Genomic DNA, 26,619 nt, shown 5'->3' with positions numbered 1-26,619 from the left:
ACTAACCTTTAGATCCTCTTAACCGCCTACTTAATTGTGTTGATCTAGACCCCCACGTCTTTTAATTCCATCAGTGCCAAAAACATGCTGGGGCGCTTTTCTCATTAGAGAGGTAGTTTATGGCAAATAAAATATAGAAAATTGATAAAATGTAAAAAACTAAAAAAGAAATATATATATGTTTGTTCTATGAACTACTGTTCAATGGTCTTATCGATCATTTTAGCAGAAAATTAGCATTAAATTGATAAGCGATAAATAAAAACTTGGTGATAATGTTACAAAGAATTATTTTTAAAATAGAATTCTGCTCTTTTTTTGCTGAGCGTTCTATTTATCAATCAATCAATTAATCAATCATTTTTATTTATATTGCTTTTTAACAGCACAGTTGAATCAAAGCACTGCTTTACAGTATAATGTAGAAAGGAAATTACAATGACAATTTATCACAAATTGTTCAACAAAGAAATAAAATATTTTTAATAAGTGTAATATTTTAAAACACTTATACTATATTGCTATTCACATAAGTGCCTGGTTGGCGTAAAGAGAGGCGGTGTTAGATTATTCATTAGAAACACAAGACTTTCTTGCGTCTGATTTTAAAATTTGCATTATGAATAGTTTTCACACAAAAGAACATAGTCAGACTCCAGCTTAAGAGCGAACAAATAAACTTTTACACATTTCTTAGTTTTAGGTATCAGCTGTACTGTAAGGCTACTAAATAACTATATCAGACTAACAAAAATACATTATTACATAGTATTTACAATATATAACACATAATACACAATTATGCTCCGCTCAATGTTTTTACCACAACTTTTTTCAAAGTCTATCTGACTGACAACAAACTCTATCGTGATTGGATTTCTGTGATATTTAATCTTTTGATTGCAGTGCATATGTGCATGGTGATTTAGGATGTACCTTCAATTTTTAAAGAACAGTCACCTGCTATTAAGGAGTTTAGATTTGACTATAAAGCATTACAAAAGCCTGCCATGTGTTTGATCCTAATTCCCGCTTCATTTTAAAATGGCACGGTGATCAGAGCCATTCATAGGTTGGATTAATATTTCCATAACAGACACCAAGCGTTTCTCTTTTAAACTGCTTAAAACATCTCCAAGTTTCATTCAACACTATGAAAAGGCTTTGTAATAAAATTCCAAGGAAACAATCAAGATAAAGATCAAGTAACTAAATTGTATCACAAATCACCGCCTAAGTGCTCTCATAAATACCAGCCTGGATTGAATTAATTACTTTGATTATAAAAGCCATTCATTTACCATGAGAACCTGCCAGAGGCTTGCCTCTAATTAAATTCATTATCAAAGCATTAAGCTAAGAGGCGTGGGATTGGAAGACGAAAACTGCTTTGGCTGGGGCAATATGAGATCCTTGTTATCAGTTGGGACTTTGCAAGACCTGTGTAGATTTGATGTGTGTAAAGATCACTTTTACCAGCAAAACAAGTGCAAACTTAGTCCTGTCGACAGCGCGGCAGACCACCTGCGCAGCCTTTTGTTTTGCCACTGAACAGGGGAACATGGAGCAAGAACCAAAATTAGGCACTTGAGGGGGAGAAGGTTGAGCCAGAGACAGGCCCCTGTCTGGCTGTCTTTCCCTCGGCTAACATCTTCCTCAAGCACTTTCTGTTGCTTCACCTCCGCTTGTCTCCATGGAATTCACAGAGGAGCCATGTTCAAAACACAACGGAAACAATAGCAGGGGTGAAGTCACAGATGTGCAGATAAATACAAGGAGATGCTGAATCTCTAACGCGATACTTTCTCCGCAAAGATTCCCCTCTTAAATGAAAGCGCTATTTAGGAATTCAACTTCACCCATAGTTCTATCCTGTACAACGGCAGTCCTCCATTCCCTTAAAAGCTCCAGCTTGTGGAGGATCAGCAGGGAAGAAATTGTAGTGCGTGAAGTGTTGAATCCTAAATGTCAGAAGGAATCGTGTCTGGAACATGAATTATTCTGATCTGCTAGTGATTTGACTTCTGCCAGCAGCTGCACTTAAGGCAGAGCGACAGGTAGCCGAACTCAGGTGTTATCTTCGGAGTTCATTTCTCATGACATCTCATGTAACGCTGAACCCCAGATAGAGTAAAATTTAATCTGAGGAAACCAAAGTCAAATCAAATGAAAGCCTCATAAACATTTCCCTATTTGACCCAGCCAAACATCTATTTATGTACTCATCCATACCCAAGTTTGTTTTACCTTTCAAACTTCTCAAACTTATGTTCAGCTTCGGAGCAGCATGAGGGTGAGTAAATTGTAATCATTTGAACTAAAAATGTGCCTATTTTTACCCTTTTAAACAAAGAGAGATAAACAGTTCATCACAACATAAATAACAAAAACATTAGACAAAAGTTGGTTTAAAGCATTTAAAGCGAGCAATCTGTCCACAGTGTTAGACAAGATGCTAACCCGCTTTAACAAAGAGCTGTAAGATAATCACCTCGGCGTGAACTGAGGAACAAAAGGCGATGACCTCCAGACAAACAACTCAGAAATGGTACCTTCAAGCCAGAACTAGATGTTTAAGGAGGTTTTAGACAGTTCAGCCTGCTTGGAGTGCTTTGTCTATTAGTCAAGCAGAGTGTTTGCTTTAAGAAAGCATCTCTGTGCACGCTTGAAGAACAATTCAAAGTCTGTGCTCTGTTTTTAGCATCCACAAAATCCCAAATACAGGAATCTAAAGACTGCTAAGCCACTTTTAAACATCCCTGCATGCTCTTTACCCAACTAGTTTGCCATATTGCTGTTTAGCTCAATCAGTGGGACAAAATGATACGTGTTCAAGGGGGCCAGAAAGGGGTCAAAGCAAGTTTGGTACCTAAAGGACTGCAGGATTACCCACTAAAGCCATGTGAGGTAATCCACACTAGTAAGCGTATGGAAAACCTCATTCATTAACAGAGCATGAACAAATAAAACAAAAGGAATGTCAGTTCTGTGAGGAGTGTTTTAATGCATGTTTTCATGTAAAAGTCTACAGGTTATTAAGGTTAAACTTCAGATTCAGGTGCATTGAGAATGATAAAAACAGACCAAGAATTAAATGACCGGTCTAAATGTAAAGCTAAACACAGTCCTTGAACATTTCAAAAACATGCTAATGAGGTTTACAATGATGAGAACCTCCTCCATGTTTCTTGAGGTCTTGAAGCCCTGGGCTTCAACCTCTGGAGAACATGGCCGAAAGACATCATGAATGAACATCAATTACTGGTGATGGTCACACTGTTAATATATCTTAATTGTAGTAACACTGTATACCTTCCATGACTTCATTTATTGGGAGGTTAAAGGTGATGGTTATTTTTGAGGTTACAAAATAAAATCTCAAAACTTTTTTTTAACCATACCTGTATATCCTTAGCGACTTTGAAATGTATAAATTCTGTAAGTAGTCAATTATCAAATAGTTTTTTGCTTTATTTTTTACATTGACATTAGCTAAATGTGTTATTTTAAAGCCAATCAAACAAGCAAAAATCTACGCCTTTTTCCTGTTTAGTCAGTTCTATTCTTGAGTTGCCCTACATTTCCCGATTGCTTAGAGGCGGACTACTTGCAATGCAAGGAATTTGTGCCCTAGGGCATGAGTGATATGTTTAGATGTGGTGTTGTACCTTATTTCAGAGTGTGCTGCTGAATGGAAAGGGTGAGCACTATTGCAATGGGTCTCATTAATCTTTATACTGTATTCATTGCAAAGGACTCTTCACAGCAGAAACGCACAAAACTGCAGTTTTCTTCAGTGCCTGCTAAAATGAAATTAACACTCCTAAGATGCCCCCAACATTTATCATATCATCTTCTGTTTTAGTTCAGTTGCATTTAACACTCTCTGTTTTCATAACGCTGAAGGCTGAAGGAGAAGTCATAAATAATGACAAAAAAACTTCAGACCAACTGCCAAATAACTCTCAACAGGCTCTTCAAATTACAGATACATGTTCAACATGTCACACAACAATAATTACATATTCATGTTCTACTTCATGACACTGTTACACACAACAAAAAAAAATTCATTTCTGCCTGCATTAGAATTTTTAAAAAATTGTTTAGTGTCACATGATTCTTCACAAATCAGTGGGTTCTCTAGAAATATTTCTTATTATTATCAAAGCTGAAAAAAGTTGTGCTGCGTAACATTCTTTGATGGATTTTTTGATGAACAGAATGATCAAAGGAGCAGAACTTGACTTGTAACAGACATTTTCTGAAACATTGTAAATGTCTTTATGATAACGGTAACTTTTGATCAATTTAAAGCAACCATATGAAGGTATTTCTTCCAAGCTTCCATACCCCATCCTTGAACGAGGTGAACGACAGTGCACCTTCACTATCATTAAACGAAGGGCTAAAAAGTTAACATAAAATTAAATCTTTCCAGTATTACCAATACAGCGAGAAAATAAATAAATCAAAAAAGGTTTTGACTGGGTTTAACCATTCAGTTGTAATCCTAACTAGTGCTTTGATTTTGCTAAAAACTTCTGAAAATAGTTTGGAGTCATAATTGCTACTTAAATCCTCTCTTCTTCCATATCAGGACTCTTTGGCTCCTTGTCCAGGTGTTTTGGCTGACTTTTCTTTTGAACTCCAAAGATTCACTTCCTGACTCCCTCCAGCATGTCTCCACCTGTCCATGACAGTCTTCCCGAATCTCTCCCCCCTTTCCCCACAAAGCCTCTTGAATCCCACAAGAAGCCATGTTAAAGGGAATAATGCACGCATACCATTCGCTTCCATTCCCAGTTCTCCGGGATTGAAGGAAGGAATCCCTCTGCATGCGTTTACGCTACTTTTAATTACTGTCATTACAGCAGAGACAGACATGTGTCATTACTCTCCATTAAACCACGACGAAAACCTGTTGTGCACCGCAGTTCCGAATGAAACTTGTGCTGAGCATTTTTGTTGGATATTTTCTCTGTAACGACAGAGAAATTGCTTCCGTCCGCTTACAATCTCAATATATTTCTGCAAAGATTAGACACACGTTAATATCCAAACCATTAGCTCTGCAAGAAACAACAATCTCATCATTCAAAAGCACAAAACGAACAGGAATCTGAGAAGTGCTCTGCAATTTGCACGGAGCTGTAGAAGAGACAACTGAATACAAGGTATCTTTCCATCTCTAAGATATATAATCTAGACCATCTCCTCCTCATTACCATTCACAAAGTCAGCACATGTTCATTATTTATGAGGCACTTCTCCTCAAATACATCTGTAGTGACTGTGAGACCTATTCTGACTGATACTTCATCAGGCGATTCCTTTCAATGCCAAGGCTGTGAAAATGGGCTTTAAATAATTAACAACACAATGTCTTGCGAAACGGGCCAGGGTTGTTGCTTAAAACTCCAGAACTCAACGCAAGTACATTAATCGTATTAAAGTGAAAATAAGAAGAGGAATGGGTACGTACACGCAAACAATGAGCCTTGATGGACACATGCTCCTGTGGATGAAGAAAAATGAGGTGAACAATTGTGGGAAAAGATCAATACATCAGCTTTCACTTGCAAGCCAATTGACAAGTTCATGATCACTTGTGGACAAATGTCACAGTCATGGCAATCATGTGTCTGACAACGTCTTGGACATTCATAAATGCTCTTGTTGTCGCCCGCGTGAAAGAACACAAAAGATTGTCACACGGTTCATTAATGAAATTTAACGGTTTACCCTCAAAGGCTGTAAAAATAAGGATGTCAGCATATTATAATCTTGCTCAGTTTTATAGGTTTGACATTCATTTACAACGTTAATACAAATGTGAACATTCACCCTTAAATATGTTTTTATGCAGCTAAACAGCATTTTTATATTTGTAGATCATTTAAATATGAAACAAACTAACCAGAAAAAAACGCATTTAAGATGTGAAAAATTCCACTAGATTGCAAAAAGCAGGTCCAGAAACTTGTGGAGATGAAGTTAACCGTGTTATGATGTCTAAATAATATAAAAGTTTTACCTCTCAAAGAAAGCATCCAAGTTTATCTTGAGAATCAAAAGCCTAGAATAATTAGCACTGGCGAACGAATTATAATGAATTTATTCACATGTATCAAGTTGATGCGGGAAGATCGAGATAAGAGAGAGGATGCGGGCGCCGTTTCATACACAGCATCAATCTGAGACGTCGTACGGTTATTTAATATTATACGACTCTTTTATTGCGCATTGCTTTTTTTAGCGCGTATTTCCACTCGTATCCACAGGGCAGATTTATCCAGAATTGTACATTTATTTCATTGAAACTCGCAGTTCAAAAAAGCACGCTGATCTACGAGTTACATTATTTACCAATGAATTCGGGAAAAATCACGATAACACCAACCTTTCGCTCCTGGCAAGCTGGCGCTGTATCCAATTAAAACGGTTAGGAGGATCCAAACAGGACCCATATTCACTTTAGAAACGGTGTTAATCCAAAATGCTCAAAACACAACGGCTTTAACTTGAATGCGAATCAGCGGGTATCATCGTTGCTCTCCTGTGGACTCAAATCAATCACCAGCGCACGAGCTTGAGGTCTCGCAGGCGGTAGATATCGTTACTGGGATGCATCCAGTCCGAGCAGATACAGTCCAGTGCGCTCTCCAGCGAAACTTCCTCAGAGAGAGCGTTCCCACACACAAAAAAACACCTTCCTCTTAAAAGTACGGGGCCATTACTAAGATAACTCGAACGCGTGTAATTACAGAGGAACACGGACTAACAACCACTGAGCGTACGAGCCTCTTTAAAGTGAGTTATTGGAGACACCAGCTGCATTCACGAGTTGAGAAGCCCCCTCCTCCCCTCTTCCACTGTGGGAACAAAACCTGTGGCCATCAAAGTTTTGACGGGTATTAGGTTCTGTGGCAGTCTGCTGTGAACCCAACTAATGTTTCTGCGAGTGTGGTGGGCCGTGTTCAAAACGCATTGTAAACTTGGTGGAATCACGTAAATGACGTTTTACGTGCATTGGAATAAATATGTTAAAACGTTTACATACTACTTAAAATAGGAGCGAGCTTTACGGTCATAGATTCTTAAGTCACGTGCAACAGCGCAATCTGATCCCCGCTTGGTGCTCATTCAAGGACAAAAACGGAAAAATCGTTAACATTTGAAGACGCAGGAAATACATTGCGACCTTTCTAACCGTTGCGCATGTTGTTTCAAAATCTCCTCACCTGTAGTAAGCCCGTCTATAAAAGAAGACCCATGTTTATTGTAATTACACACTTACGGATAAAGGTTTATATACGTGGCTTAAAAAACTGCATTTGTTTATCTACCTTTAACAAGGATATTTTTGAATTTGAAAGCAACAAAAATGAAGGCAGAAAGTACTGCATTGCCATAAAATCTGAGTTTGACGAGATTAAAAGTGAGTTTTTGCCGCCTGCTGTTATAGGAAGGGGATGACAGGACGAGGGAAAAAAAGACTCAAATTGTTTGAATAATTGAGTTTAAAAACGTGAATATAAAATGTCTACAGAAAGAGCATCATCACGGTGCAGTGAATATTAAGCTGGTTCTTTGATTAACTGCCTTTTTTCTTCTTATACATCTGTTTGGACAAAAGCTTCCTAATTGTAAATGTAAACAGTGTAGATACAGCAGTCTGCAAATAGTTGTTTACTCTCCACTATGATGCTCAATGTGGTCGAAATCCTTTGTATTGACTACAGTGGCCATTAACTCTGTTGCCTCCATACCTAAAACATTCTACTGAAAACTAGCTTCAGCAAAAGAAAGAAAAAAAACAACATACTTAGACAATATAACATTTACCATTTTATTACAGTATATACGCTTTTGTACAATGCAAATATACACAAAGCTAAATTGTTATGCTTTTTTCTCCTCCTGTTGTAATAGTTCTTCGAATTTAATGTGCAAAGCCTCACTTGACCTGCTGCATACAATTGCTCGCTCGATAAAAGGACCTGGAAGAAAAAAAAACAAAATCAGATACAATACATTTTATTCATGTCAATGAATAGAAATGAATACTTCCACCTAATAGCCAAAAGGAAGTCAGTTTAGGCATTTGCAGAGAACAGAGAGAATGTGATTATAATCAGAACTTGTGAGGTGGTTAGAATAATAAATAAAATGACCTAATATATACGGTAAATGACTCACCAAATTCTGCTGGTTTATGGCTTGCCACATCTTTTACAATGGCATGAATGTTTTCCAGAATATGCTCCTTTGGCATGTCCAGCTGTTTACAAAAAAGTATGTTAACAAGGTGCAAGGGGGTGCACATGTGAAAATAAGCAGATAATCTCTCACTTTAACACAATAAAAATGTCTGTCCGATCTGTCAATTTAACGGGACTTACTGTTGCAACTTGTGTGTTAACATAGATGTCCTCAACCAAGTATTCATGACCACTCTTGAACATTTCAAGCATTTTTGGAATATTTACTCCAACCGATCCTGATGCAAGAAACACAAAGAGCAATTTAACCTTGTTTTAGTCGTACATTAATAAAACTTGCCTGACACATGTGAAACTCGCTGACCTCTCTTGCTCTTGGGAAACTTCTTCCTCAGCTTATTCTTTAAAGGGTGCAGCTTTTGCACAATGCCTGGCTCAGCCAAGTAAAAATCTGCAATGATCTCATCAGCTAAAATCTGTAATCAACAATGTATTGACAATTGTACAACAATTGTAAAAGCAAGCAAAACAGACTGAATTTACTAAGTGGGTACGCTTTGAATGCAATAATAATAAAACATTTTTTAAACAGGCAAACCTTTAAACAGTATATCTAGGAATTACTTCATCTTCCTGCAATGGTAGGTTCTCGCAAGCTTTACCTTCTCAACCAGTTCTGCTCCACCTGCAACTGCGGCTCCATTCTCCATCGCTATCCTGGCTTGATCTGGATTCTGTACATTCATATTTCTACTATTAATGCATGCAAACTGTAAAGCTCCTGTAAATTATATCAAATCAGTTCAGTCAATGGCAGCAAAGAGTGATTCTCCACCTCGTGAAAACCACTATTTTGTTGATGTCCAACTTGAAGGGATGTGGTAAATTAATAGTGCTAACAAATGGATCCACTTTTTTCTGAGAAAAACAAACGAAACAAAAAAACAAATGGAAAGTCATTAAGATTTAAACTTCTATTGTTGCAGTTATACTGCTTAGCACTGGAATGAAACTAATTTGACAACTGTGGATTCTGTTTGATTGCCATTTAAATGTTTGGGGACATTAAGAGTATATATATATATATATATATATATATATATATATATATATATATATATATATATATATATATATCACAGACAGTAACAGAGCATAAAAGACATTTAGACAATAGTTTTTGTGAATTCAGAAACAAAAGCAAATTTATTATTTCAAGCAAAGATGGGCTTAAAAAAATATCCTCCCAAAATGTACCTTTTTCTCCAGCTTCATGTCTAGACGCAAGTTGACGTATACACAGGCTGGTTTTCAGAACTGAAATCCAACTTCTGAAAGTTCTTCATCATTTCAATGGCCACAGACACCTCGTGTACAGGTTTGGGATAGTATCGCACTCATGTACACATCATCTACAGGAGCCCAGGCTGTGAGTCCATAGGGTTTATGTCGGTTTTTGTCATCAATCTTTTTTTCTCCTTCGCCTCTTTTTCTTGAGAGGTCTCGTTTTTTCTTCTCCTTATGCCTACAAAAGTGTTTTGATGAAAATCATTGGTCAACATACTAAGTTGACCAAAACGGCTAGAAATTTTAAGCAAATAACCTTTTACCATGTTAAAGGCTAAATAGTGTAAAAACGACTCACTTGGCGGCGGCGGCGGCGGCAGCAGCATAGGATCTGACAGGCTGCTGCTGTCTGTGTGCAGTCAGATAGAACAGACTCTGACATCTGGGTAAAACTGCGTCAGATATCACACATGAGTAAAGCAGAATTAAAATCACTGGGTCAGATGACATATATTAATGATTACACTTAGCTATCCGATTAGTAATTAAAAAAAAAAAAAGAAGTACACTTTATCCTTTAGATGCACTGCATAACTAAAAGATCATGGTGATGCAAAACACAATATTTGACACACAAGCATTCTGCACATGACAATTTTCATGTTAATAATCTTTGAAAATATATCTGAATATACAAATGCACAAAATAATACGTATCGTTTCAAAACTGACCTCTTAAAACGCTCCTCGAGGGGGCAGCCATGTTGACAGACTTCTGTGTTACACTTAAATTCTCCTTCTAAGTCCTCAACCAGCGTTAAGCGTTCCCACCACTCATAATATTCCTAGTATTCCCAAAAGCCGTGAGCATCTAACTTTTGTACTAAAATATACTCAAAACTGAATTTGTATACACACGCTATGTTTTATATACTACAACACACAATTAATATACTGGCTAATTGGCCATCATTTTGTTTTAGCAGATATGCTGAAGGAGGGAAACAGTAAAACAATTCTTGTTATTTGACCCATTTATATCAGATAATCCAAAACTATAATATGCAAAGTTACAAGGTTAAGTGTAAAATGTAGTTAAAAAGTTAAACTTTGCAGGTTTAATACTTCCTAAAATAATGTTGCCTATACGTTTGAGAGCATGGGTTAATAAAACAGAGATGAATATGTCGTATTTTTATTTCCCCACTTTAAGAATGCCGTATTTCAGAATAACATTTCAAGAATCGTTCTTTTGTGTCGGATCTTTGTAATGTATTAAATGAACCGGTTCGCGAAACTGTTCCAAACCGTTCGTTCACGAAACGAACTGAATTGGTAGTGGTTGTCGATTCACCTACTGAATCATTGAACCAAGAACCAACTAACCAGCAAGACTCCCATTCCAAGCGATCCTAAGTGATCTAATATAAAGAGGAGCTGTGATATGGAGTTGCTGAAATTTTGGTCACTTTAACAAAATGCTGAACATTTGTAGAAGAGTAGTAAAGGTTTCAGTGGCAACTACAGCTGAAATGCAAACATATTATATTATTTTCTTTGCTTTAAAAGATTAAAAAACGTACATACAGCACCTTTGACATCAGCACATATAAAAAGATGACAGCATTTTTTGCTAAATTCGTTAGCCGAAGGTGAATTTAGCACTGTTTAATAAAAATAAAACTGTGTGTAATGTTTTTAATAAGACTTGGGTGACGCCATGGGCCTTGTGATGCAATTAATGGCGTAAAATAATAGCCCGATCTTTTTTGAATCGTTTTTTTAAACAGCCTGTTCAAAAGAACCGATTCGGACTTCTTCTCGTTGGTTGTAAAGGGACCGCGGACTGGAGCGGAAGCTCAGAGTGTTGTCCTTCCTTCTGCCCGACTCTCAGGATGAGGATCGGTCGCAGTTTGTCCGTATGTCTCTGATCATATCACACCAGCAGCTCCTCTCCCACCTCCCGAATGCAGGTAAGAGCCTACGTGCTGCATTCCGGCGTGGTGCTTTTGCGTTGTTTATATCTTTGGGTGTCAGATACACCCGCCGTCCCCAGCTCTGCGTTACCTCCAGAAGATCGGCTAAGGAGACAGTGTGCGCTGCAACTTAATAAACACGAGAGAACAGTGTTTCAAGCCATTACACAACACGTAGTTTCTCCTGATTAATAGATGACCGTATTTGGTGATGACGAGGGGCGCCCGGACCACGGCCAGATCCGCTCGCGCTCTTCACGTCGCGGTTGTCAGCTCAACCGACCAAACTTAATCTACGTAAATCTCAACTTTGTGCATTCACCGACTAAGCGAGAATAGCTAATAATAATAGCCTTACGTAACACAAACCTCGTTATCGGAGTAGTTGACAACCGCGCCGGGTCGTTGACACGCTTTTAACTGTAACGTGAAACGCCGAGGCGTTTTTAAAGGCGCTTTTAACAACAAGCCCAAGTCAGGTTCAGCTTTGAACGTGTGTGTTTGTTTTATTAATAGAAGTTACTTAGTAACTTCAAAGAGCGGGTTACGTAACGCGTCTGCTGTCATTTGTCGTGGGCCAGCGTTCATTTGCATATAAGCCGTGATGTTTGCTCGGGCAACTTTTTTTGGTTTGTTTGTTTTGTCACATGACCATTTACACGGTTAGTGACAGATCGCGACAAGAGAAATCACAATACACGCACTGAACACAATGTACACATATTTTATGCTTAATATCCAATGTATAGAATGACATGTGTACAACTCGGAAGAATACAACACCTATACTAAATAAATAAATACGGATTAAACCTATTGACAGCAGAAATGTGATCCTGGACCGCAAAACCAGTCACGAGGGTCAGTTTATATTGCAGAGAAACAACTATGTGAAAAGATATCTGAGGGTGCAATAACAATAATAATAATAATAATAAACATTGTAAGAAAATATAAATAAAAGTATCATACTTAAAGACGATCAAATTAATTTTTTGGCAACTCATATAAAAACGTAAAAATATATAGATATGTTACAACATTGAGGAATTTAGAAAATATCTTCATGGAATATGATCTTTGTTTAATATACTAATGATTTTGGCATAAAAGAAAAATGGGTAGTTTTGATCCATACAATGTATTGTTGGCTATTGCTACAAATGCACCCATACTTAAGACTGGTTAAATGTATAGTGTTCATTGAAATTGAGACAGACGGTTGCTGCGCTGAATAATGAGCTGATGCACTAATATGAATATAACATTTAGTCCAAAGGCCTAGAGTTAATAGAGTCCTTAAATTCTGCATGTAAGAAAACATGTACAAGATCTAATTGAGAAGCAGGATATGTTGTACCCGTTGTACCCTTTGGCAGTGTGCTCTTGTGTGTATAACAGCAGAGACTGAATGATTGCAGCGCATCGCATGTTCTTTTTATACAAGGCAAATAAGGGCAGTCGTCTGTTTAAAAGCTCTTGCTGGTGGTTTTACCTATTAATAGGGTGTTATGGGAAAGTGCTGTTTTGCTTTCATCTTTTTCAGCTGAAAGGGATTGATTTAAACACGCACACACACACACACACACACACACACACACACACACACACACACACACACATCTCCAAGGTTCAACTAAGTTAAACTCTGTCGGTGCCCTAGACTGCCATAATGTTTTGGCTCAACATCAGAGATATCAACTACTCAAACAGTTCAATGTATCAGTTTAAACATCAGCTGTCTACCTGTCTCTCAGTAAGCACTCAGGATCTCACATTTTGGCCTGGTTTCTAGAACATACACTTTCGCTCTATAATATTTTATTTTATTGCATTATTTTTTGTCGTTTTATTTTCGTTCTTTTTTTTTTTTTTGGAAGAAATGACTACTTTTATTCAGCAATGTTGCATTAAATGATCAAACATGACAGTAAAGGATTTATTATTATTATTATTATTATTATTATTATTATAAAAAATTATCATTTTAAACTGTCTATTTATCAAATAATGTTGAAGAAAATGCATCGCAGTTTTCACAAAAATATTACAAAGCACAAATGATATTAAGAAATGTTTCTTGCGTGCAAAGCAGCATATCATAACGATTTCCTTTCACAGGTGTACATTTTAATATGTAATTAAATATAAAACATACAGTTTACAAAAATTGTTATAAAACTTATATTGTTTTTTTAAAACTCTATTTATGATTAAATAAATGTAGCCTTATGAACTGCACTATAGATGATATGTTGGTATTTCACAGCTTGACTTAGTACCTATGCATTCATTTTCTTTAGCTTTATTTTGCATTAAACTTAAACAATCCTTACTCGTGTCAGAAAGAAAGGCCTTTGCACTAGTTGAATTGCAGTTGTTGGTTTATTTACTGTACGTCTTTTTTACATAAGTTTGTCTAAGGGTGATCTGGCTTGATCTGAGGTTTTAGAGGGAGTCACTCGAGCAGCATTCCTAAACTGACCACTATAATTACAATTACAATGCCAGCTGGCTCATAGATCAGGCTTTCAGCTTTCACGGTGAAAGCCTGATTTCCAAAACCACGGTGACTAATGATTCATTTTCTTTCTGTATTTTCAGATTAACAGGCATGCCAAAGGAAAAATATGATCCTCCAGACCCACGCAGATTATATACAATCATGTCAGCCGAGGAAGCGGCCAGCGGGAAGAAGTCACACTGGACCGAGTTGGAGATTTCTGGTTAGTTATTATTCCTCAGTTCATTGAGCTTATGCCTCATTTTATAAAATCAGCTTATTTTTTTATCAATGTGCTACTTTGGGTACAGTACAATGATATGAGAGAAGTTAATGAATAAATCAGTGAAAGCGAAAGCCCGTCTATGCTAAAAAGTGGCAGATGCTTTTATCCAAATGTGATGTGAAATTGGAAGAGGTTTACTCTGTGATTTGTTGGTACAGGGCGGGTCAGAAGTCTGAGCAGCTCACTATGGACGCTGACCCATCTGACTGCTCTCCACATCAACAACAACAACCTGAGCCGGATCCCTCCCGAAATCGCAAAGCTACCCCATCTTGTCTACCTAAACCTGTCCTCCAACAAACTGCGCAGCCTGCCAGCAGAACTCGGCAACATGGTGACTCTCAGGTACGTAACAAATCGGTCAGTTTCCACAGATTCCCATCAGAATTAAGTAAAATTGTTCTATTGGCCTTATTACAGATTCTTAAGGACAAGTGCGATTAATGTTTTTTTTTTTTTCCTTTAACAACAAAACTTAAATAGACCAAACGTTTAAAAGACTAGGTATATACAGAACACCTTGACACCTTGTTATATTGTCACATATGTTTCTTTCTTTGTTTCTTTTTTAGGGAATTGCTTTTGAACAACAATTGTTTACGAGTTTTGCCTTATGAACTTGGTCGGCTGTTCCAGTTGCAAACCCTTGGCCTCAAAGGTAAAGCATTTTGCTTAGAAGCGATTATGCAGTACGTGCAGAGCAAGCATTCAATATTTTTAACAGGCCTGAGAACAATAATACTTTCCCAGGTAATCCATTGTCCCAAGATATACTCAACCTGTATCAGGAGCCTGATGGAACAAGGAAGTTACTAAATTACATGCTTGACAATCTTGCAGGTAATAATGGACACAGGTACATAGCTGCTTACTAATAAAATACAGAGAAGTTATTCATTTAATTTTCCTCTCCCAATATTAGTGCACCCAGAACAGCTCCCCCAAAGACCTTGGATCACTTTGAGGGAGCGAGACCAAATGATGCCCACAGGTACAGCTAGCATCCTGTCACTGACTTTTAAAAATCATGATTTAGCAAGGAGCAAAGCTAATATTAAACTTTTGTGTCCTCAAGCTGTGTTCACGGTAATGTGCTACAACGTACTGTGTGACAAGTATGCAACAAGACAGTTGTACGGCTACTGTCCCTCATGGGCCCTTAACTGGGAGTACAGGAAGAAGGGCATCATGGAGGAGATCACTAACTGTGATGCTGACATCATAAGCCTGCAGGTATGAAGCTCCCATTTCAAAATTAAAAGGATATGGATTGATATAGCACATCGGGATTGGTAGTCTCTCTATTCTCACCAAAAATTCTCAGTCAAAATACAGTAAACATAATATTGCATTTCTAATACGTTACCTCTCATGCCTGTAACTTTCAATATAATAAATGAACATATAGTTATATCTTTAAGCAAAATTTTTATTATGTGTTAACAATACATTTAATTTGACTTGTGTTTGGGGTTTTTGTATACTTTGCTCTAATGCTTTATGTGCAGGAGGTGGAAACAGAGCAGTACTACACTTTCTTTCTGGAAACACTAAAAGAGCGTGGATATGATGGCTTTTTCTGTCCAAAATCTCGTACCAAACTCGTGTCAGAACAGGAGCGGAAACATGTGGATGGCTGTGCTGTGTTCTTCAAGACCGAGAAGTGAGAATTTCCTTTTATCGTCTTACAAGGTTTTTGAAAAAAGGCTAATTTTCTAACTCCCCTACAGTTAAACAATTGAGTTTAGCATAACATAGATCATTGATTAGACCGTTAGCATAAAAAAATGACCAAAGAGTTTTAATATTTTTTTCTAGCTGGGGACTATTTTCAGTCACTGCATAACATTATTGCACCCATGGTACGGCAGCAAAGTTCCTTGATTATCACGACAGTATGAGAGTATACTTCCTAGCCATAGCAGCCTAGAAAACAGCAACTTTTTATTTTCCGTAGTCTTGGTACACAATCTAACTACGGAAGAGTCACGGGAGTGTTCCTTTAAAGTGAAATGATATTAAGCTCATCTAGTGCATTTTTTTGTCTTTTGTAGATTTGTTCTGGTGCAGAAACACACAGTGGAGTTCAATCAGGTTGCCATGGCAAACTCAGAGGGCTCAGAGGTTATGCTAAACCGAGTCATGACCAAAGATAACATCGGAGTAGCTGTCCTGTTGGAAGTGAAGAAAGACTTGTTTGTTAGTGGTAAGGACTCAGTCGTTTAAACAGCTAACGGCACAGCCTCTGTTTAGCTTTGTCCTGTAGATGGCAGCAAATCACAAAAAAATATTCACTCGTGAAGACAGTAGTACAGGTGCATCTCAATAATTTATAATGTTGTGGAAACTCAAATTGTGAAACTTGTGTATCAAATAAATCCAGTGGACACAGACTAAAGTAGTTTATGTCTTTAGTTCTTTTATTTGTGATGATTTCTGGTTCACATTTAACAAAACCTACCAATCCACTATCTCAATAAATTAAGAATATGGTGACATTCTGATCAGCCAATCTACTCAAAACACCTGCAAGGTTTTCCTGAGCCTTCAAAAACGGTCTCTCAGTTTGGTTCACTAGTCTACACAATCATGGGGAAGACTGCTGATCTGACAGTGGTCCAGACAGTGGTCAATCATTGACACCCTTCAGAAGGGAGGGTAAGCCGCAAACATTCATTGCCAAAGAAGCTGGCTGTTCGCAGAGTGCTATATACAAGCATGTTAACAGAAAGCTGAGTGGAAAGAAAAAGTGTGGAAGACAAAGATGCACAGCCAACCGAGAGAACCGCAGCCTTACGAGGATTGTCAAGCAAAATCAAGAATTTGAGTGGACTTCAAAAGGAATGGACTGAGGCTGGGGTCAAGGCATCAAGAGCCACCACACACAGACGTGTCAAGGAATTTGGCTGCAGTTGTCGTATTCCTCTTGTTAAGCCACTCCTGAATCGCAGATGACTTCAGAGTCTGGAGGAAGCATGGAGAAGCTCATAGTTTACACAGTCTGTGATGATTTGGAGTGCAATGTCATCTGCTGGTGTTGGTCCATTGTGTTTTTTGAAAACCAACGTCACTACACTTCATGCTTCTTTCTACTGACCATTTAAAAAAACAAAATCTTATACTACTTCAACCTGTATGCACTGAATGTATTTAATACACAAGTCACAATTTGAATGTAATTACTGAAGTAAATGAATTTCTCTGCAACATTTTAATTTATTGAGATGCACCTGTAACTACTGTCTCCGGAAATTAATTTAAAGTTCATGAACAGCACAGTGGATTATATGTCAGTAGAATAAATTAACACCAAAAATGATTCAACATTTGAGTATATTAGTATTTAGGAAATTGGTAGATATTAGGCACTTTTATATAAATAACAGCATTTTCTAAAAGATTTACAAGATTCAGCTGCAAGTAAATAAAACAAAACTTTTACATCTGACAACGTTTTGCAAGCCAACTTGGTCTTAACTTGCTCCGTTTAATAAAATTAACTTTTTGTGGTTGAATTCAGTGCTAGGTGGGATTTCAGTGATAACATACTTTTTATTTCCTGCCTCAAAACAGCTGGATGCAATTTATGATAATGCACACGTTTTGATGAGTGCTGTTATTTCTCATTTCTCAGCATAGTCTTCCCTTTTCCACTTAAATCAATCGACTTTTCAAAACGATGCAATACACTTTGCAAATAGAGTTTACTTTTCATATTCAGCTTTCAATTTTCTCTGAACTGGGGGTAATGACCTTGATTTTGAAATAAATTTTAGCTAAATTTAATTTTATTAATGTTTTATTGCAGGTTTAAAGCCGCCTTCAGAGAAACAGCACCTGCTGGTAGCTAACGCCCACATGCACTGGGATCCGGAGTACTCGGATGTGAAGCTCATCCAGACAATGATGTTTCTGTCTGAACTAAAGAGCATCGCTGAGAGGGCATCGGGATCCATCAACTCTTCATCACCCACATCAGACACCAGCTCCATCCCTATCGTCCTCTGCGCTGACCTCAATTCACTCCCAGACTCGGGTGAGCGATGTTTGGAACTGCTTATTTAAAAGATAAAGTTAGAGGGAATGGGGAACTCACTTGGGCAATCTTTATTGTGTAAGTTTCAAATAAGAGTTCAAGAGATCCATACAAGAAAGCATGCCTCTCCCATTAAGTGTGGTTTTCAGGCAATCGGCCCTTTCATTCTTTGAGCTACTATGTCCATCTGCTGCAATATTAAAGTAGTGGTTCATCCAAAAAATGTAAATTCTGTCATTTACTAACCCTCATGTTGTTTCAAATATGTATGACTTTCTGTGGAACTCAAAAGAAGATATTTCAAAGAACGCAGGTAACTTTTGACCTTCCATTGTGAGGATAAAAAAACCCACTGAGATATTTCTCAAAATATCTTCTTTTATGTCCCACAGAAGAACAAAAGTCATACAGGTTTGGAATGAGCAAGGTGAGTAAATGAGAACAATTTTTATTTTAGGGTAGGCTAAATACCCTTTAATATAATTTCTAGGAGAACTATTGATGTAAACCTTTGCCTCGGAAGCTCTTGTCTCACTAGGCTCCCTTGCCTTTCTTCACAGGTGTGGTGGAGTATCTGAGTAATGGCGGAGTTGCAGAAAATCACAAAGATTTTAAGGAACTGCGTTACAGCGATTGTCTAACCAACTTCAGTTGCAATGGCAAAAATGGCAAGCCTGATGGCAGTATCACACACAGCTTTCAGCTGAAGAGTGCCTATGAGGGGAATCTCATGCCCTACACCAACTACACGTATGACTTCAAGGTCAGGAAATATTTAGGTTTCACGATTTTAGCGAACCATGAATTGCTTTGTTATTGTATTGCATTGAAACCAGTGCACTATATTGTAAAAAATGAAAAGCTGACTTAATTTAAAATTTCCGCGGCACAGCTTTTTTTGACTTTATTCAACTTTGGACCAAGTTGTTCACTCAACCCAAATAATTTTTTCCTGTGTTTGTTTGCAAATGACAAACATTAATGGATAAGTTAGTCTAATAAGTAGACAACATGGTTTTTGTTTTTAAGACCACTTTAAAATATCCTGAAAATAGACATGAGTGGTTGAACATAGTCTAGGCCTCAAAACTAACCAATGGAATGGTGGCAATCAACAAATGTTATTAAGATGAGCCCTTTACACCACAGTACAACGTAATGGTAAAACAACCACAAAAAAGTTTAAATGAAGTTAGCAAACAGCAAATTAATAAAAATGTAATTGCATAGTTTATTCATTCCGCAGTTAAGACTTTGTTCAGACAGCTGTGTGACTGTGTTTGAAATGTGCAGTTGCTGACTTCTGCTGGCTCCCGAATTTACATTATAGTCACGCTTTCTATGAATCCCATATTTATAATACATTATAAAGGGTATTAAGGCATTCCAATGAATGTGTAAAGCAAATGTGTCAAATTACATTTGATCTGATATGTGATCTCATGGCTTTTGAGAATACATTTGTATTGTTGTTGTTATTATTATTATTACTTATATTATTTGTCATATCTGTCCGCTTTAAGTAAACTGACATAAGTAAAATGGCAAGATATGAGACTTATTTATTTATAAATTATTTACATTATAAAGTAAATATTATAACACATTTATAGAATTATTATTCATGAGACGATACAACATATTCTAAAGTTATTTCTAATGCATTATGCACTCATTATAATGCATTAAGTATTATAATGTATTAAAGACGGGCTTCATAGAAAGTATTACCACGATTTTTATTTACCCCCTTTTTAAATGACGTTTTCTCCTTTTTCGTAGGGCGTGATTGACTACATTTTCTTCTCTAAGACGCACATGCGTGTTCTGGGCGTTCTGGGTCCACTGGAGACTCAGTGGCTGAAGGACAACAACATAACGGGCTGCCCCCACCCACACATCCCCTCCGATCACTTTTCCCTCCTGGCTCAGCTGGAGTACCACCCGCCCTTACCCCCCCTCAACGGGCTGCATCTGCCTGTCCACAGGTAGTGCAGCCCCCCTTCCCTTACTCATCTAACACCCCAAACCATGGACGAACCCCCTATGATGAGCCCCTACAAATATAGGCACACACAGGAGTGAAGTACTCACATACTTTGTTCCTTTTTTAACCTTTGCACAGGATTATATGATCTTATTATTATGTTTTCCAACTTGAAAACAAAAGCTTAATACCAAATTAGGGTTGGGATTCTCTGTTTGGTACCAAACAAACGCTGCTTTCAGGGATATCGATCTGTTTGTCTGTGAGATTGAAGCCATGTGTCAGTATTTGGACGGTAGAAGTGTGTATGTTAAGGGAAGACGGATCATGTAGCATAACAACGTTAGTGTGAGTATTACAAAAACGTTGATTCAGTGAGCATCCTCTTTTAAATTCCCCTTCAGCATTTCAAACGATTGTCAAAAAAAGCTTAAAGATGGAGATCAAATCCAGAAATTTCCCAGTGCAATAAAACCCGATTTTTCTCTTCATTGTCCAACAATAAATATTATAATAGTTACTGCACTGTGCATTACAAATTCAAGTTCCCCTTTTTGATGTTACTACAGGATGGATTTGCATTTAGGTTATGTAATTGTAAAAAAAAAAACAAAAACAAAAAACTGCGGTGAGGATGGAATTTTCAGCAATGTATTTTTAATTGGAAATTCTTAATAGTGCAATGTGAAGTATTATGCAAACTTGTCTTTAAAATGTACACTATTAAAGAGGATCCCAGCCCTACGGATTATAACCCAGCTGTGCTGTTTTCTCTTGCTGCTTGCATTGGCATCTTAATCTCATCACCGTACTGATGTATATTTACACAATGTAAAGTCCTCCTTGCCTCAGTGATGTCATGATGCCAGCGAGCGTCCCAAAGAATCTCTGATCGGCATGTGGTTGACATTATTGGGACAATGTATAATCGCTAGAGGAGACTACCTAGGCGTTCAAGGCATATTTCACCCAAAAATGACTCAAGCCTCTATGCCTTTATTTTTTCTGTGGAACAGTACTCATTTTGGGGTGAACTATGTCTTTAACTCGGGGTAATTCAGCTTAGTTGTATTGTTTCACATTTGTTTCAATGGTAATGGCTTGTCTGCTGCATCGGTACGAGATGAACGTTAATTTATGTTTAGACATGTCATTTTGTCATTTGTTGGATAAATAATGAAAAAATGTCATTTTATGTGTTTGGCACAACTAAAAGCATTTTCAGGGTTAGAGGCCTTTCTCGCTGTTATATCTACATTGTTATGGTTTTCAAGGTTGACAAGCTAAGACATAATCATTTGCTGAATTTCACTAAAAGCTATATTGCATTTAATAACTTTAAAAACTCTAACAGATTGTAAACAACAAACTCATGCAGAAACGTGTCAATAGCTGTGTTTCCATCCGCCTATTTTATGTGCATTTTGGGATATCGCATAAAGAAACAGCACTGGATTGAAATGCCAAGATGCGCATAATTTCTAAGAACGTGCAAAAATAGTTCTTATAAGGTAAACCATAAGCATAAAGAACAAAACACATTTCTCAAAGAAATTCATCAATGCGCATCAAAAATAGGGCAGCATCTGAAAAGCTAGTTTTACATTTTGTCGAAGCGCTTTGTTATAATTAACTCCCAGAACTACGCCTCGAGAAGGCAGCCTCCAAAAATAAGATAACATGACCGTGTTTTGTCTGCGTGCACTAAAGTGTATGCAGTTGATTGTATACAAAAATGATTATGTACAGTGCCAGGAAGTGGCAATTTTATTCTCATCCACTTCCTGGATGGAAATGGTGCTTTATACGGTGATTTATGTTTAATGCAATATTCTAAATTTGGGCACAAGTTTGCATCTTCATCCAAAGGTGAAAATGAGATGGTGCCTCAGGCACCGTAGCCCCCCATTTCCTTGCATGAATTCTGACTTTAATAAGCCAAAAGTCCTTGGTTCAAGCTAGCAATCATAAAAATGTTTAATGCTTAAAGCTTCTTGAATTTAAAATCCTGCAGCATTTATGATTTAACCTGTGAGGAGAATGGATAGCAGGTAGCGCTTGTCTGTTGGACACATCCAGTCTCGCATACAATGTCTTATTTGGACAAAGCTATAGCTTTCCTAACACGCTTTGGCAGACTGTGCCTTGTGCTATGTCGAGCTGGTATGAGTAAAATGTTTCTTAAGGAACGTTCAGAGGTGCTGAAGTAGACTGTTAAGTGTTGGACTACCTGTGCTGCATGTTACTTATCACTGCCATCAGACCTTAGAAAACAAACAGTAACTCCACAGATTAACTCCCATCCATTGCATCACTTCTAAAAATAGTTAGTTAGCAAAGTATTTAATCTGGAAATCCTGCACAATTTTTCGCATTGAGCATGAGTGCTTTCACTTTTTGTCACTTTTGCAAACTGATTGATAAGTAGAGCATTCCTCTTTTATCAAACTGTGCCTAGTCTGAACCCTCTTTTCTACAGCAGTACTGCCTGTGAAAGCAAGACGCTTACAGAGTGAGCCAGCACCAGCACCCTTCCATCCACTCATCCGTTCATCTGTCCATCTCTTCTCTTCACCAGAGAGACACGATGACTTCTAAAGCGGCCGTGATCCAGTTATAATGTTGTTGTTATCGAAACGTGCCGTGGTCAGCAGTTATAAGCCAGCTTGTTTTGCAGAAATGGCAGGATCTTAAATCTTTCTGTTATAAAGTGGAGAAGATCGCCATTGTTTCCCTGGTTAGGGGTAGCATTTTTGTTTTCTGATGGGTATTTTTATATGCTCTCCTCACAGAAATTCCCACTGAACATGCTGAACATATTTCCTCTTGGCAAATGGTCTAATTAGACAGTTATTTTAATCCAGATTGATGAACGGGCGGTATTTTTTAAAATACCAATAAAATAAAATAAGCATGAGGAAAATAGCAGTAGTCTTTTACTGAATCTGTATTACGCAATAGGGTTTGAGGTCAGTCTCGTGAGAAATTCAAATGAATAAAGAACTTGCATGATTGTAAGATGATGTAAAGCATTGTTTTGCCAAGAACCTTGAGACCCATTGATTAGAATATCCAAAAATGAGCATTTTCCCAATGTGATTATAAGGCTTTATCACTGGATTTTCTCAAGGACTGAGACTTTTTTTTCATGCAGTTTCTCCTCAGCTGAGGAGTACACATTTTGTAACTCTCTTATTTAGTCTATACACACATGTTGACGATATGGGGGGGAAAATATTTGTTTGCAAATGTAAATGGTGCTACATGTGGCCCATTTGTAAAACAATAAAAGTATTGTCCTAGTCTCCCACCTTAAAGGCAATAAAGATGTCATTTTAAAGAAAGAAGCTTGTGTGATTTTTATTTCGTTATAATCGTTACAGATTTTGTAGGCAGACTTGTTTTTAATTTGCGAATGTGGCCTAATGACATTCAGCACGACACATCAACTGCTTGAATGAAAAGTAATAAGTGAAAAGTAGGAAATGGAAAGTTGTTCTTGCTCGCGTTTTATGCCACAGTGGGCGCAGCGGTTTCCTTCGCACTTCTTTTTCTGTAGGAAAAAGAAAAGAAAACCTTTTAGATGATACAAAGAAAGAAAAACAAAAACAAAATGTCAAATGTAGATCAGACCGTCTGGGTTTCAGGAGTTAAACTTTACCTCTTCATTATTTTTACGATTAATTTGTTGATCCATAGTGCTTCAGGGTCTATGCAAACTGTATGGTTGTTCTTTTTGGTAATCCTAAGAAAATGTAAAAAAAGATTTAATAAACATATGAGCCTGTCTTACACAAACCTGCCTAATATGTACGGTCAATAAGTGGCATTTGTCTGAGAGCTGCGTGGGCTAATGAGAGAATAATGTAACGTAGTTTTGAGAGCGCTGAGGTTTGACAGAACAAAGGAAACATGCACCCTTTTGCACATTTTTCCTTCATGTCTGTGATTGAAGTGTGTGTGTAGAGGCAAAACATCATGACTCACAAGATCTCGGTTTTACGACAGTTTGCTCCTGGAGGCACGATCTCAATTCTCTGGAACGACTGAGCTGAGACTACGGATGAGGTGGTGGTCACACACTGACACTTGTTGGAACCAAAGCCTTCCATTGGCAATGCTAAAAGAAGCCATGTAGACGTAGGGTTAGAATTCTATTTCTCTAATTAACGTTGTAACCATTTCATCAAAAATAAAGAATGCAGAACAAATGAAAAACATCGCAACCACAGTTAAGTGCACAATTCGCCCGCACTAAAGTATAGCACATTTAACAGATCCACCTTTTAAAAAGCACCTGATTTATGCAGACATCTGTTTATAAAAACGCTGCATTAATTAAAATGTGAAAGTAAAGTGAAGTACAAACATTTCTAAAATCAAAACTAAATAGCCTTACCACAGAGAGTCGTGAAGCAGCACGCTGCAGTAGCTGCCAGCAGTAGGTAAGAGATCGCTGACATGTTGGCTGAGATCAGTTGTGTCGAGAGGCGTCTTCTGCCCAGTATATATTGATGCTCAGAAGAGGAAGTGATAAACCTATATTAGCAAGTGGGTGAAAAAAAAATATGCATATGAGTTGGAATTTTACTGTAAGGGGAAAATATTTAAATAGCTTTTTTCTTAATGCACATTAATTCACACTATACTACAGAGTGTATTATTTTAAAATAATTTACTTCTAAATCTCAATTGTTAATACGCTGGTGATATTTAACAAATAAAAGGAATTTTGAATCTCATTTTCTTTCTTTTAATTATAATTAATTATAAAATCTCACATATAGTCCACTCCATGCAATAAGATAAATACATCTCAAGATGTTAGAAGTAGAAATAATTAGGTAAGATATCCACACATTATTCAGATCTACTAGCAGGGAAAATACATGGAATGATGCACAAAAACATATTCTAAATGTGTAACTTTGAAGTTGCTTGGTTCTTATCGCAGTTGTGTCTAAAATGACTCTTTAATTTATAAAGAAAGGCTTTCACTGTTTCAGTTTGGAACCTGGTTTTCATTCTCTTGAAATGAGGTGACTTTCAGTTTCATGTTTTATGCCTTAAGAGAGACCAAAATGCGATGTTTCCTTCATCTCTACAGCGCCGAATGAGGTTAAAGCTACATTTTGTGACCACGATTGTCTCTCAGATGTGCTAAACATAACTATACTGTCATCTGACATTTGTGTTGCGTGGTCTGATAAAAGCTAAGATAGGATGGAAAGGTATGTAATGAATTGGGTTGAATAGTTGTCAGCTAAGTACACAAGGTCAGCCAGTTACTAAGTGACGCTTAATCTTGTTCAGTCTGTGGTGTAAAAGGTTTGCATTAACAATTAAAGAAAAAACACTTGAGCAAAACACGGTCAGGTCAAAATGCCTGCATAATTTTGGTCTCAAATTTGTATTGTAATATGTGACAGTTTACTTTATTTTGCTATACTCTCTTACATAAATGGATACAGTAAGTATTCTTGTAGCTTCATAATGTTACAGTTTAACCACTGATGGCAGATAAAGTATTCAGACAATGCGTTTCTCTTTTTTTTTTAGATTATTTAGGAGTCAATGGGACCATCACAAGCCTACTGGTTTCCATTCAAAATGTCAAAATAAATTGTGTTTATCTAATTTAATCAAATTTTGGGGAGGAGGAACCCTTTCAGTCCGGTAAGTTGTGAGATGGGGCCTTTTTTCAGTACATTTTACAGACGATGCTGGATTGAAATCTGGGAAATCTGGAGGCAGGGTCAGCATCTCAAGCTTTGGGGCAAGACCATTATCAAGTAGGTGGTACGTGTCAAAGTAACATCCAGATGGACGGCAGAACCCTGGTTTCCCAGCAGAACATTTCCCAAAGCATCACACTCCCTCCACAAGCTTTTTACTTGTATGTAATTCTGAATAATTTATTATTATTATAATAATACTTGTAATTCTGTAATAAGAATTATAAGAGACTAGGATATCTTATTACATCTAAATCTTATGTATATGTTGCTTTTTCTGCATGTATATTACTAATAATTACTAATTATTAATGCTATAATCTACATGACCTTATTCTACATCCTTAAACCTACCAATACCTAAACTTAACAACTACCTTACTAACTACTAACTTAGGAATTTATTAAGGGAAAAATTGCAGTTAATAATATATCAGTGTTATCAACACTCTTTATTATCATTTTGAAGAGGACCTCACAATGTAGTATAAACAAGGTGTGTGTGTGTGTGTGTGTGTGTGTGTGTGTGTGTGTGTGTGTGTGTGTGTGTGTGTGTGTGTGTGTGTGTGTGTGTGTGTGTGTGT

General features: G+C 37.2%; 3 protein-coding genes across 4 annotated transcripts; 1 reads left to right on the top strand and 2 right to left on the bottom strand.

Annotated features, from left to right (window-relative positions):
- Positions 1-7,870: 7,870 nt before the first annotated feature.
- mrpl1 (mitochondrial ribosomal protein L1) lies at positions 7,871-10,300 on the bottom strand. The gene is given in 11 exon segments (XM_043240110.1): positions 7,871-8,003; positions 8,203-8,284; positions 8,406-8,503; positions 8,590-8,701; positions 8,888-8,975; positions 9,061-9,143; positions 9,483-9,524; positions 9,527-9,622; positions 9,624-9,750; positions 9,871-9,964; positions 10,245-10,300. Coding segments are annotated over 11 exon segments (951 nt in total). The 5' UTR covers positions 10,276-10,300; the 3' UTR covers positions 7,871-7,905.
- Positions 10,301-11,181: 881 nt separating this feature from the next.
- cnot6l (CCR4-NOT transcription complex, subunit 6-like) lies at positions 11,182-23,644 on the top strand. Of its 2 annotated transcripts, none has more exons than XM_043239122.1 (13): positions 11,182-11,485; positions 14,093-14,214; positions 14,436-14,622; positions 14,850-14,935; positions 15,028-15,117; positions 15,200-15,268; positions 15,353-15,510; positions 15,786-15,940; positions 16,332-16,483; positions 18,086-18,313; positions 18,874-19,076; positions 20,096-20,301; positions 22,783-23,644. In XM_043239122.1, the coding sequence occupies exons 2-13, from the start codon at positions 14,103-14,105 to the stop codon at positions 22,814-22,816; spliced, it is 1,680 nt and encodes a 559-aa protein (XP_043095057.1). In that variant the 5' UTR covers positions 11,182-11,485; positions 14,093-14,102; the 3' UTR covers positions 22,817-23,644. The 2 variants fall into 2 exon arrangements, with proteins under 2 accessions (XP_043095057.1, XP_043095056.1); XM_043239121.1 differs by having other exon boundaries at positions 11,184-11,485; positions 22,780-23,644.
- On the bottom strand, positions 23,634-24,839 carry LOC122345214 (growth-regulated alpha protein). Its single transcript, XM_043239124.1, has 4 exons — positions 24,700-24,839; positions 24,288-24,420; positions 23,962-24,045; positions 23,634-23,853 (listed from the first exon to the last, which is right to left on the bottom strand). Exons 1-4 carry the CDS (start codon positions 24,761-24,763, stop codon positions 23,811-23,813), a joined length of 324 nt encoding a protein of 107 aa, XP_043095059.1. The 5' UTR covers positions 24,764-24,839; the 3' UTR covers positions 23,634-23,810.
- Between the last annotated feature and the right edge of the window lie 1,780 nt (positions 24,840-26,619).

Source organism: Puntigrus tetrazona, chromosome 5 (assembly GCF_018831695.1).
Source record: "Puntigrus tetrazona isolate hp1 chromosome 5, ASM1883169v1, whole genome shotgun sequence".
NCBI lineage: Eukaryota > Metazoa > Chordata > Actinopteri > Cypriniformes > Cyprinidae > Puntigrus > Puntigrus tetrazona.
The sequence above is the reverse complement of the archived record's forward strand: the minus strand, read 5'-3'. Positions and strand labels throughout refer to the sequence as shown.